The sequence below is a fragment of the Schistocerca gregaria genome, chromosome 5, assembly GCF_023897955.1.
Source record: "Schistocerca gregaria isolate iqSchGreg1 chromosome 5, iqSchGreg1.2, whole genome shotgun sequence".
Lineage (NCBI taxonomy): Eukaryota > Metazoa > Arthropoda > Insecta > Orthoptera > Acrididae > Schistocerca > Schistocerca gregaria.
In genome coordinates, this window is record NC_064924.1 from 567619217 (window position 1) to 567633802 (window position 14586).

The 14586-nt window shown below is 36.7% G+C and overlaps 1 protein-coding gene across 11 annotated transcripts in view; it reads right to left on the minus strand.

Moving 5' to 3' along the window:
* Positions 1 to 323: 323 nt before the first annotated feature.
* LOC126272844 (piezo-type mechanosensitive ion channel component) overlaps positions 324 to 14586 on the minus strand; it is a 651486-nt gene continuing 637223 nt past the window's right edge. For all 11 annotated transcript variants that reach the window (XM_049976053.1, XM_049976051.1, XM_049976056.1 and 8 more), the window contains 2 exons: positions 2749 to 2869; positions 324 to 1395 (listed from right to left, as the gene is read on the minus strand). In XM_049976053.1, the coding sequence (XP_049832010.1) occupies positions 1213 to 1395; positions 2749 to 2869 (304 nt within the window). In that variant the 3' untranslated portion in view covers positions 324 to 1212. The remainder of the gene's footprint in view (positions 1396 to 2748; positions 2870 to 14586) is intronic.

Here is a 14586-nt window from a genome sequence, read left to right on the forward strand (position 1 = left end):
TTGAGCAATTTCCTGAATTTCTCAATTTTGGATTATTTATTACCCTCTTGTACTCATATTTAATAGATTTTTTTATCCTGACAAGTTTCAACATTTAACACAAGATATCATGATCAGTTAGCCCATTTACTATGGGTTTGTGATATGATTTTTTTTCCATAGATTTGTCTACAAAGATATTATCAATAGCAGTCTCAGAGCATTAACATATGCTAGTAGCAAAGTTCATAACAGGAGCTAAATTGAATGGTAGTGTTACTGACTGTCAATATCTAAATGTGTACAACTTTCCATTACTTACTGATAAATAACAAAAATACTAATTGTTCATGTATGTAAAAAAGCTCTTTTATTCATTTGCATTTGAACAGCATATTTTTGCAACAGTTTGTGGATGTGTGGAAGTTCTTGCATGCCAGTAATTAAAAACAAACATTATTAATTGAAACATAGATATACAAAATTGTTTTATATATAAAGCTACTGGATGAAATATAATCACAATCTCCAGTCATTTTCATTGCACCATACAAAACAACCACTACAAATCTCATTAGTATAAATCATTCATACAAACAGGACTGTATTGTGTAGTAATGAGCTAAATTCCACAAAATAGCATTTATCATTCGGCAGTTATATGATCATGTTCACACTAGCATATAAAAGTATATAAAAGTTCACTAAATATTTGTATAAATTACAATTATGTTAAAAAGCACTACCCAACAGTATCATATTAAATATAAAGAATATATAAATACAGCATTACTATGTTCATTTAGGCAATGTAAATAAAATAGTATTTGAAATACTTCAGCCTTGCAAGCAACACATGCCACATCATCTGAATGTTGTCCAATGTCACTGAGGAAGTCAAACTTCAATCTTTTTATTTTTTTATGGATTATTTGTGGAGTTCAGCTCCCTTTTTTGCAATATGATACAGATGCTTAAAACAGCACAGCTACATCTTGTGGATTAATGTCAATCATGTTTCACATAAGAATAAACTCCCTGAAAATGTTTGTCATATAACAGACTGATACTTGAGGAACTGGAAATTACTTCAGTAAGTAATCTGATCTTTTCTGAAACAGCAATGTTGTCCATAATCCACTTTTTTCTCAAAGCAAAATGAAACTGTTTCATATTGTATGGACACACAGCACAATGCATCCTATCTTCAAATTAATAACCACTGCACTACGATTACTGCATAGCAGCTGATCGAACATCCCCTGCTTCATCGCCTTCAAGTTCTCCTTCCTCTCTCGGTCTGGTCCATTTGATAAGTGTTTCTGGTGACCGGTAGAGGAAGACAAGCTTAGCAAACAAATCTTCCTCTAAGGCAAGTTCACCACTTTCTCTCACAAGGTATATGTCATGACATAGCTGAAATATAATTTATAGATTAATTTTTTTACTTGTAAACAAATGTATGTAAGAAATGTATAACAATATTTACACTAGTAATATAACTTATGACTAAATGGTAAAACATTGAAGTGCTTTACAACATTCAGCCTTAGATACCTGTGCTTTAAATTGCAGAACTGAAAGAGAATTAAAGGGTGGAGGAAGCTGACACAGGCCAATACTGACATCTAGAGAGAGAGAGAGAGAGAGAGAGAGAGAGAGAGAGAGAGAGAGAGTCAAACTCTAGATGAGATACATTAAAATGGTGGATCTGAAAAAAACTTAAAATATACATATACTTATTGCACATTGAAGTGCTTTACAACATTCAGCCTTAGATACCTGTGCTTTAAATTGCAGAACTGAAAGAGAATTAAAGGGTGGAGGAAGCTGACACAGGCCAATACTGACATCTAGAGAGAGAGAGAGAGAGAGAGAGAGAGAGAGAGAGAGAGAGAGAGAGAGAGTCAAACTCTAGATGAGATACATTAAAATGGTGGATCTGAAAAAAACTTAAAATATACATATACTTATTGCACCTACAATAATACTGAAATTTGCAACGACGCTTTTTCTATCGAATGTAAGGAGGAAGAAGAAGAATGTGCTTATACAAGTGCTTGTCTGATGCTTTAGCAATGAAATATGTAAATGCAAAATTAAAAAAAGACTGATGATAATGATTATGTACACGATGAAATTTTATGCTATGTACACATTATGCATGATATATTTAGAATTTTTGCTAAAGGAAAAGATCCAAACTAAATGTGGACCTATTAAGAAAAAGAAACAAATGTATGTTTATTTGGATGTATTTACAGATGCCGACTGATTTCATTTGTGATATGTTACAACACACAGCAGAGCAGTGAAACATAATGGGACATAACCTGTTCTTTGAAAATATTTGTACATTTATTGAATCCTATTGTCTCATCAAGCACATGGAACAGAAAGCTAAAATTCCAGCTTCTTCCTGCTGAATCTAAGTCAGATGTGAATGACATGGACATAAAAATGAAAGCAGATATAGCACTTCTAAGATGGTAACTGGCATTCCTCCAAGCACACTGTTCAGCCAGCTAACTGGAGCATCCACTGAAGCCGCTACTTCAGCAATTCAGGGAACTCCTCTTACCTGAAGAATCCTATCCACATTAGGCATGTCATCAAACATTATCTTGAAGCAAAGTCCAGTGAAGTGATTCCTCAACAAGCTACTTGCAACCAACACCAAAGTGGTGTACAGACCGATGATTCTGACAATGTAAACATACACATTAATAAATAACAGTATTCTGGACCATTGATAAGTCTATAATTTACCTGTAGAACACGATCCACATTAGGAAGTTCAGTAAACATTATCTTATAGGATGCTCCAGAGATGAAGCCGCGAATCACTCTACCGGCTACCAATACCATTGTTGTATATAAGCCGATGATTCTAGTAAAAAAACATTTTATCTCAGTGTTCTGTTTCAATAAACAAAAGATTTACAAAAATAAAGAAAAAGCAATTACAACTCTTCTCAAGGATTTAACATTGTTTATGAGAGTTTCATGGAAATAAAAGAACATTTCATGTCGAGTTGTTCAAATACACAGCAAAATACTTTTTCAGCACACATCTTTTCCTATTTCACACACACAAACTGGATGCATATTTTATACAAAAATGTCTCATTAATTGATTTAAAGGAGCAATATGTGCAGAATGCATATCACGTTGAGGAGGGGGAGAGGGGAATTCTATATGGTCAAGAGCTATGAGATGCAACTTTTATCATTAGATGTAAGTTTCAGTCAATATTCTTTATCAAACTTTTTGGATCTATTCAGCATCTATATGTGGACAAATAGTAGGTACAAGGGTACATTAATTTAAATTTATTTGAGAAAATGACTTAACAATGGACTTTCAAATTATACGTTGCATGGTACATACAAACTCAAAACATATGCTAACTGAGGTATCAATACTCATTGTTCTCCAAAGCAAGATGGTTACTCAATATAGACCTCTAAAACAACAAGGTGACTGATGTAAGCATTGATCTAGCCTGCTTGTAATAGAAAGTTGCTTTCTGGTGTAGAGCACAAGGAGAAAGGAATATCAATACATGGTAGCTCCTCGGAGTGATGTAAGAACAAAATGAACTCACCCACTAAAAGAGCATGTATTTTGATTTATCAGTCTATGAACTCTGCACCTAGACTGTGAGCATGGTGATCCATGTTTGTATCACTTATCTGTTCTAGTCATTAATGTGAACAAAAGACACACACACAAAAGTTACAGTTAATTTGTAGGAGAGCTAGTTAGTAAGACATACTTCCGTGATAAAGTTGAACAGCCTGCTACACAGTTTCTTAACAAAAATCTTACTTCAGTGGAGTACCAGAAACTACAAAATTATGTAACAAAAATCACTACCCCAAAAAGAATTTGTGCAACATAAACAAAGGTGGTAGGTATGTTTCTACATGAGAAAGATGATGTTTATTCAATTTTCACACCAGTCACATACGAGTGGTGCTAGTAGTGCCACTATGAGGACACGAATCAAGTTTGCTTTAAATACACACAGTAAAGGTCATGAGCATTAGTTACCTTTGAGATTCAATACGGTGAGTGGATGTTAGTCAAGAGTGTCTTTTTAAGGTGACAAAGACACCATTATCAACACCTTAATGAATTTAAATGAGGTCGTGTAATATGGCTTCAAGAAGCTGGATGTCCCTTCTGCAATATTGCAGAAAGACTTAGCAGGAAAGCAGCCACTGTTCTCAACTGCTGGCAGCATTGGTCACAGGAACATTTGGTCGCAAGAAGAACGGGCTCTGGACTGCCACATGGCACTACTAACAGGGAAGACCATTGTGTTTGGCATATGGCTCTGGAACATTGTACTGCACCTCCAGCAGCAACTTGGGCAGCACTGGGCACCACAGTGACACAATGAACTATTCCCAATCATGTACTTCAAAGGACAGCTCCAAGCCATATTCCCTGTAGCCTGCATTCCACTAACCTGAAGCCACTGCCATTTGCGACTTCAGTGGTTTCAAGTGAGAACTAAAGCTGGTTTTGCCTCAGTGCCAGTGATGACTGTGTGTTGGCTCAGAGGAGGCCAGTTGAGGGCCTGCAACCAACCTATCTACATCCTAGACCCAATGGAGCTACACCTGGAGTTATGGTGTAGGGTGTGATTTCATCTGTCAGCAGCAGGAGCACTCCTGTGGTTATCCCACACCCTGACTACAAATCTCTACGTCGATCAGGTAATTCGACCTGTTGTGCTGCCATTCATGAATGGCATTCCAGTAGGTGTTTTCCAACAGGATAATGCTTGCCCAGACACTGCTCTTGTAACCCAATATGCTCTACAAATGCCAACATGTTGGCTAGGCCTGCTCGATCACCGGATCTGTCTCCAATTAAGCACAATTGGGACATCACTGGATGACAATTCCAGCATCATCCACAACTAGCATTACCCATACCTGTATTAACCAACAAAATGCAACAGGCATGGAACTCCATCCCACAAACAGGCATCTGGCACCTGTATAACACAATGCATGCATGTTCGCACACTTCCATTCTACATTCTGGTGGTTACACCATTTATTAGTGTACCAGCATTTCACATTTGCAATAGGATACCTCAAAATTACAATAACCTGTGGTCTTGCAGTGTTAATCATCTACATATGTTACCTAGACAAATGTATTCCCAAAATTTCATTACTCTATAGTAATTATTTTTTGGTGTTGTGGTTTGTTTCTGTCAGAGCGTGTTTATGTTCTCTCTCTCTCTCTCTCTCTCTCTCTCTCTCTCTCTCTCTCTCACACACACACACACACACACACACACACACACACACACACACAAATTTATTGCTGACAAAGCCTATGTCTATAACTTTCACTGTTAGAAGAGAACAGTCACAATGTCTCAGTAACCTCCTGCTGACGTAATGCATGTTGTCCTCAACCTGAAACACTACAAATATAATTAGTCACACCTTTCCAGAAGCTTACATGACATTCTACCAAAAGTGACTGGCCAATATTGAGGGGTTTTCATTTGATATGGGCATACACATAATGAGAAAATATGCTCTTATCTGACAAATATAAAGTTAAAAGTTCAGATCTCTATAACCAAGTTATGTACAAAGAACTAGTATTTTGAGATGACTGTGAGATTATCCATGTTGAAGCACTGAACCTTCAAAGACTGTCAAGTTTCCCTGATATAATGCCACTGACTGTGAGGGTCAGCTGCTACATGGCTCTACCCCTTAAAACTCTGGCAAATTCTATCTACATCAACATTTTGGATATAATGTTAAGTGTGTCACAGAGGGTAATTTTAGACACGACATCATCTCACTTCACCCCAACGAGTTAATGACCATAAAGTTTGTGTAATGATAGTTAGCTTGTCTGTTTGCAGCTATTTCTAGCAAAATGTAAGTGATGCCTGCAGTATTATTACATTATTTTTAGCTTAAAAACTGAGTGCCTATACATTTTGTAGGATGTCAATACTTCTGTACACAAGAGGAAATGAGCTTTATTCAAGTCAGCTGAGACAAGATTGAGTGTTTATTTGATGTTGATACACCAAAACAAATTAATATTTTGATAAATGTGAGATTTATAATATTGTGCTACTTAACACTATTCTATGAATGTATACAACATAGTGGTATACAATATGGTATGAGTTTGACTGTCTGTAATACTCCTGTGTGTGAGTGTCACAGTTTTGTGGTTGAAAACTATCAGTGTGTGCACTATAGTGACATTACAAAAAAGCTAAATGAACATATTAAGAGTCTGCAAAAAATTGTTGAAGTTATGCGTAATAAACTGCGTAGCTCATGAAAGAAAATCATAACCTGTGACTGAGCAGAGCACATACAGAAATACATTTGGAAAAAAAAGAATTTATCTCAAAAGCAGACCAATAAGTGAAAACAAGCAACCACATTCTGTGAAGTTTGTTACTGGAAACAAGTTCACTCCAGCCTGTCAAACTGAGAACAACAAAAGTAGGAAAAACATAAGTGAATTTTGTAAACAAAGAGGCAAACAAGAACTATGTGCCAAGAAAGGAAGTGCTGCAAATCAAGTCTTGAAATCTTTAAACCCTATTGAAGTATGTAAGAACCTGTGCATAATTAAAAAAAATTATGCAAGAACTTTAAAACTACTTCACTCATGTTATTTTTATTTTTATTTATTTATGTCTCATCTTAGAATATCACTACAGTGAGCAGGATCCACACCAACTAAGACTAATTAAAGATATTAAATCCATATGAAGAAGTACAGCACAAATGATCACAGGTTTGTTCAACTCACATTAAGCATGCTGTGGGACCGGTGGAAAACCTGAATTGATAGATGTTTGTAGACACGTGCCATATCCCATGAAAGCGTATTGGCAAAGTTTGAAGACCAAGAATCTAGGAGTAGTATTGTACTTATTGCTTATGTAAGGGCTGCAAAGACAAGATTCAACTAACTAAAATATGCACATGCATTTAAGCAGTCTTTCTTCACCTTCTTCATACACAAATGGAACAAGAAGATACCTTAATATATAGTACAAAGGGAAGTACCCTCTGACATGTGCTTCACAGTGGTTTGTAGAATATATATTTAGATGTAGATGTAGAACTGGAATGCCACTGAGTGAGATGTGTGGATCTCCAAGTGTTGTGGGAAGTGGTTGTTCGGCCAGGCTTCTGATGTTTTCTGGGGTCATGTCACGAAATCTCTTTAGGACAAGAGGATTGGCTATGCGTTACTAGGCAGCCATGTCCAATCCAACTGGTTGTAAGTTATGAGCATCTACATTGTAAAACGACACCCTCCTCTAACATTACCTTTATTCAAAAGAAGTCATCAATACCAAAAATATTTTTTACCTTTTAAACAGGTCAATATTACCTCAGCTGTTAAATTAAAAGTATTTCATATGATTTTCCATACAATGTACTATATTTCAGGCTAAAATGAATAAAAGGAAATTATTTTATTTTCTTTATTGCAATCAATATGCACTAGCACTATATGTACAGTTAAAATTACTCTTCTTTTAGAAACATCTGAAATTACAAAATTTTCGACACAATTAAGATTCGTATTATTAATTGCGCAATCTGATGCTAACTATGAAATTTATTTCCAGAATCATTTATAGAATACTGGTATGGATTGGTAGAGTGTCATTTGGCAGAAAGTTTGTAAACTCTTTGGAATATTGATAGTACCGCAGAATGAGTTAGTAGTAGTAGGTATGCCTCTGATGTGATCAGAGGTGATTTTCAATTTTGGCAATAACAATTTAATTCTTGATTTAAAAGTGGAGATTGTAAAGACAGTCTGATATAGAAAAATGTGATATAATAAAATTTCAGAAACAGAAATTACGGAACACGCTTACTTCAACATTATCATGTCATTTGGAACCTACAATGTCAAAAATTTCAACCTCAAGAACCAACCTCTAGATGTGATGAACTGGGGCCAACTAAAAGAAAAGAAGTAAAAAAGTTATTTGTAAATCTTACTCCTCTTGAAGCTAATTACAAAAGGAATGAAAATCAACAGGTGATATGAGGGAGGGTAAGATTACAATGTGCAATTAGTTACGACTATCATTGAGCAATTTATATATAATAAATGCTATGCAATTTAAAATAATGAATTGCATGAGTAATAAAATTTGAAATATGAATTTTCAATCACTTGGGCTAAAACTTGTCAGGGCTTTTGAGACTCATACAGAATCAGAAAAAGCACATACAGGAGTGTCAAAGAAAGAAGTGTCAACATTTTGATAACTAACGGGTGAAGTTTATAGAAACTGTCACTTACACAGAATACTTGATTTCTGCACCATAACTGTTTAAAGTAACCTATCTTGTGTGCAAATTTAAAGGAACAGTTCTGCTACAAATGAAATAAAGTTATGTAATTAAATAGTTATGTAATGAAACAGTGGAAACAAACACTAATTTTGTTATTTGTCAATTAATGAGAATACAGTAATATTTTGTAACTATTACACTGAAATTTTGAACTACATTGTTAGCAAAATTAAAATTGATATCCATACTACCCAGAAAATCTGTTGCAAAAGAAAAAATAATAGATTTAAAATTTGTTGTTATAAATCAACAGTATGATTACATACTCGAGGAGCAAGACATGTAGGTTGGGGAAAGTTAAGAGGGAAAAGCAAGTTACTAAAAGGTACTATTTGTTCCAAAAACTAGGATAGCGTATGGCACTTTTATGTGTGCCTATTGGCATTATTGAAACATCACCTCCTGTAGATGAATCAAGACCAACTAAGCTATGACAGTGTATCGCCAACTAGGTAACTAATTTGTTTGCACTTTTGAGTTATCTATATGACTCTGGCCCACTTGATGTGCCACGTTTAATGCTACAACTAGGTAATTTAATGCTACAACTGGATACTACTCAGGATTTACTGCAGTGACACAATACACATTTCAACAAAAAATAGATATCTTGAGCTGCCCAGTTGTGCCACAATATGGGCTGCCAATGAGGAGTTAACTATAATGCTAGAACTTGATATACTGAGTTATGTATTTGTAATACTTCAATGTCATAGCCTGTTCATTAATGATGATGATTATGAAGAAGTCCCATACTCCTTGACGGAGAGTGGGGAGAGATGCGGAAGACCTGCACCGCCGTACTAGGCAAGGTCCTAGTGGAGGTGGTTTGCCACTGCCTTCCTCTGACCATAATGGGGATGAATGATGATGATGACACAACAACACCCAGTCATCTCGAGGCAAGTGAAAATTTCTGACCCCGCCGGGAACTGAACCCAGGACTCCTTGCTTGGGAAGCGAGAACACTAATGTGAGACCACGAGCTGCGGACTGGCGGACTGTTCATTGATAATACTGTCTAAACTGCCAACAATGTTTGGTGAACATTGCTCTTGTCCAGTTTATGCTGTAAAGAGTTAAGATTGCTCTGTAGGGATTACTGAATTATTGAGCAGCATTCAGGTTCACTATGAGCAATCACCATGAATTTTGAATCAATGGCTTCTAGGTTAGGTATTTCCCGAACAGCACATTTCAGCAACAAATTTGTTTAGATTACGTCCTCCACTGTAATCACTAAAACAGGAAATGCGGTTTACCATTGCAGGGAGGGATTTGAAACACTCTTACAAACAGCTTGCTATCTCACAGCTTCCTCATTTTCCTTTTATTTCCAACCATGTGAAACAATCTCCTTATCTTGATTTTAGGTCATACAATGTAAAATTGAAAGATTTCTATCATTGCTTATTAGACAAAGAATAATTGGTGGGATCAGTTGGTGCTAACAAAACTTGCTGGAGATTAAAGCTGAATTTACAAATCTTGCATCTGCTTGCTGCTTCCTTCTCATCTAGTTTCTTCTCCTCTGGAGTGCTATCTTTTTCTAAAAGGTGAGCATTATAATTAGATTTAAGTTCATCTTTATTGACCCAATGGTACTCAGGCCATGCATAGATGACAGTGGCCTTTTTTGGGATGTGGGAAACTGAGACTGTACATTTCTGAAAATATCTTCCTGTAAATGTGGGCTTTGGCTGCTTCAGGATTGTTTCCTGTGGTCAGAAATAGAGGGAAATCAAGGAAGGTACAAGATGGCAAGTTGTTTGTGCAAAAAATTCAAATTTCTCCCTGCAATGGTAAACAAAATTTCCTGTTTTAGTGATCACTACGGAAAACACAACAGAAACAAATAACAGATTTGGTACCTCAATGCGCTTGGCTGCTGTTTACTTAATACCTAACCTAGAAACCATTGATTTAAAATGCATGGTTGTTGGTTACAGTGAAATGGAATGCAACTGCATTCAGCAATTGCTACACACCGAAAGACTATTATCAGATGCGCAAGAAGAAAGGGTGACAAACCTTATGTCATTAATGAAATAACCCATGAGAAGGATATTGATTGGGAGTATCATCTAAATCACCACTTCCCTATTAGGAAAGAAGATGAGAATAGGAAGCCAACTGGACAGCAGAGCATATGCTGGCTGAACTTCATAAAACAGCATCCAAGAATAACAGGTTATTTCAGACGATTTCACTTTGTAGCCAATGATTGAAACAATTCTTGTATGTTTCAATATTAGTATGTATTTCTTCACAAACAAATGTGTTTATGCTGGCAGTTGACTTATTTTGGCAATCAGAAGTAGGTAACTCACCATCAGTGCCGGGCAAGAAGTAGATATCTTATTTTTAGCAATAAGAAATTGAATTTGAAAGGAAAATCACAACAAAAATTTTCAGACTAAATGAACACATCATATCATAATTATTTGCAACACTTTGTGAACAGTGAAAATTCAAAATTCTGAGAATTTTTCAAATGTGTTTCTTTCAATAACAGTTATTTTACGTTATCTAGATGTCGTACTAAGTGATGATATTATATAAAGTCATACTTTTGCATTCTTTTTCTTTGTTTTGGCACCAACACTGCTGAGACACATGTCTCTGAAGAGTAGTTCTTGAGTAGAGATCAGTGTGAACTCCCTTCTGGCATCAAACTGTATAATGTTGTTGTTGTTGTTGTTGTGGTGGTGGTGGTGGTGGTGGGGGTCTTCAGTCCAGAGACTGGTTCGATGCAGCTCTCCATGCTACTCTATCCTGTGCAAGGTTCTTCATCTCCCAGTACCTACTGCAACCTACATCCTTCTGAAGCTCCTTAGTGTATCCATCTCTTGGTCTCCCTCTATGATTTTTACCCTCCACGCTGCCCTCCAATGCTAAATTTGTGATCCCTTGATGCCTCAAAATATGTCCTACCAACCGATCCCTTCTTCTAGTCAAGTTGTGCCACAAACTTCTCTTCTCCCCAATCCTATTCAATACCTCCTCATTACTTACGTGATCTATCCACCTTATCTTCAGCATTCTTCTGTAGCACCACATTTTGAAAGCTTCTATTCTCTTCTTCTCCAAACTATTTATCGCCCACATTTCACTTCCATACATGACTACACTCCATACAAATACTTTCAGAAAAGACTTCCCGACACTTAAATCTATACTCGATGTCAACAAATTTCTCTTCTTCAGAAACACTTTCCTTGCCATTGTATCCTCTCTCCTTCGACCATCATCAGTTATTTTGCTCCCCAAATAGTAAAACTCATTTACCACTTTAAGTGTCTCCTTTCCTAATCTAATTCCCTCAGCATCACCCGACTTAATACAACTACATTACATTATTCTCACTTTGCTTTTGTTGATGTTCATCTGATACCCTCCTTTCAAGACACTACCCATTCCTTTGCTGTCTCTGACAGAAGTACAATGTCATTGGCGAACCTCAAAGTTTTTATTTCTCCTCCATGGATTTTAATACCTACTCTGAATATTTCTTTTGTTTCCTTTACTGCTTGCTCAATATACAGATTGAATAACATCGGGGATAGGCTACAACCCTGTCTCACTCCCTTCACAATCACTGCATCCCTCTCATGCCCCTCAACTCTTACAACCGCCATCTGGTTTCTGTACAAATTGTAAATAGCCTTTCACTCCCTGTATTTTACCCCTGCCATCTTCAGAATTTGAAAGAGAGTATTCCAGTCAACATTGTGAAAAGCCTTCTCTAAGTCTACAAATGCTAGAAATGTAGGTTTGTCTTTCCTTAATCTATCTTCTAAGATAAGTCGTAGGGTCAGTATTGCCTCACCCTTTCCAATATTTCTATGAAATCCAAACTGATCTTCCCCGAGGTCAGCTTCTACCAGTTTTTCCATTCATCTGTAAAGAATTCGTGTTAGTATTTTGCAGCTGTGACTTATTAAACTGATAGTTCAGTAATTTTCACATCTGTCAACACCTGCTTTCTTTGGGATTGGAATTATATATTCTTCTTGAAGTCTGAGGGTATTTCGCCTGTCTCATACATCTTTTTCACCAGATGGTATAGTTTTGTAAGGCTGGTTCTCCCAAAACTGTCAGTAGTTCTAATGGAATGTTGTCTAGTTCTGGAGCCTTGTTTCGACTTACATCCTTCAGTGCTCTGTCAAACTGTTCATGCAGTATCATATCTCCCATTTCATCTTCATCTACATCCTCTTCCATTTCCATAATATTGTCCTCAAGTACATCGCCCTTGTACAGATCCTCTATATACTCCTTCCACCTTTCTGCTTTCCCTTCTTTGCTTAGAACTGGATTTCCAACTGAGTTCTCTTTCCTCTAAAGATCTCTTTAATTTTCATGTAGGCAGTATCTATCTTACCCCTAGTGAGATATGCCTCTACACTCTTACATTTGTCCTCTCACCATCCCTGCTTAGTCATTTTGCACTTCCTGTTGATCTCATTTTTGAGACGTTTGTATTCCTCTTTGCCTGCTTCATTTTCTGCATTTTTATATTTTCTCCTTTCATCAATTAAATTCAATATTTCTTCTGTTACCCAAGGATTTCTATTAGTCACCGTCTTTTTACCTACTTGATCCTCTGCTGCCTTCACTACTTCATCTCTCAAAGCTACCCATTCTTCTTCTACTGTATTTCTTTCCCCTATTCCTGTCAATTGTTCCCTTATCCTGTCCTTGAAACTCTGTACTACCTCTGGTTCTTTCAGTTTATCCAGGTCCCATCTCCTTAATTTAGCACCTGTTTGCAGTTTCTTCAGTTTTAATCTACAGTTCATAACCAATAGATTGTGGTCAGAGTCCACATCTGCCACTGGAAATGTCTTACAATTTAAAACCTGGTTCCTAAATCTCTGTCTTACCATTATATAATCTACCTGAAACCTTCCAGTATCTCCAAGCCTCTTCCATGTATACAACCTTCTTTCATGATTCTTGAACCAAGTTTTAGCTATGATTAAGTTATGCTCTGTGCAAAATTCTACCAGGCAGTTTACTCTTTCATTTCTTACCCCCATTCCATATTCACCTACCACGTTTCATTCTCTTCCTTTTCCTACTATCTAATTCCAGTCGCCCATGACTATTAAATTTTCATCTCATTTCACTACCTGAATAATTTCTTTTATCTCATCATACATTTCATCAATTTCTTCACCATCTGCAGAGCTAGTTGGCATATAAACTTGTACTACTGTAGTAGGCATGGGCTTCGTGTCTGTCTTGGCAACAATAATGCGTTCGCCATGCTGTTTGTAGTAGCTTACCCACACTCCTATTTTTTTAAATTCATTATTACCTCTATTTGATTTTGTATTGATAACCCTGAATTCACCTGACCAGAAGTCTTGTTCCTCCTGGCACCAAACTTCACTAATTCCCACTATATCTAACTTTAACCGATCCATTTCCCTTTTTGAATTTTCTAACTGACCTGTCCGGTTAAGGGATCTGACATTCCACACTCCAATCCGTAGAACGCCAGTTTTCTTGCTCCTGATAACAACATCCTCCTGAGTAGTCCCCACCCAGAGATCTGAATGGGGGACTATTTTACCTCCGGAATATTTTACCCAAGAGGATGCCATCATCATTTAACCATACAGTAAAGCTGCATGCCCTCGGGAAAAATTACGGCTGTAGTTTCCCCTTGCTTTCAACCATTTGCAGTACCAGCACAGCAAGACTGTTTTGGTTAGTGTTACAGGGCCAGATCAGTTAATCATCCAGACTGTTGCCCCTGCAATGACTCAAAAGCCTGCTGCCCCTCTTCAGGAATCGCATGTTTGTCTGGCCTCCCAACAGATACCCCTCTGTTGTGGTTGCACCTATAGTACAGCTATATGTGTCGCTGAGGCATGTAAGCCTCCCCACCAATGGCAAGGTCCATGGTATAATACATAACCACAATCCACAAAAATAATAATAGACAGAAACAATTTCAAATCAACAGTGAAGAGATACTTGATCAAGCACTGCTTGCATATGGTAAGAAAGTCTCTAGAGAAACAAAATTGGAGCACCAAATAAGAATGTTTTTGTAAAGTGTATAGAATAACAAAATATTACGTAACATTACCTTTCGCTTAACTGATGTGTGTAACAAATTTCAAGAAATGTGTATCATAATTCAGGAATGGTCCAAAATATTTTGTAAACTGTACAGTCCTCCATTCACAGGACCAA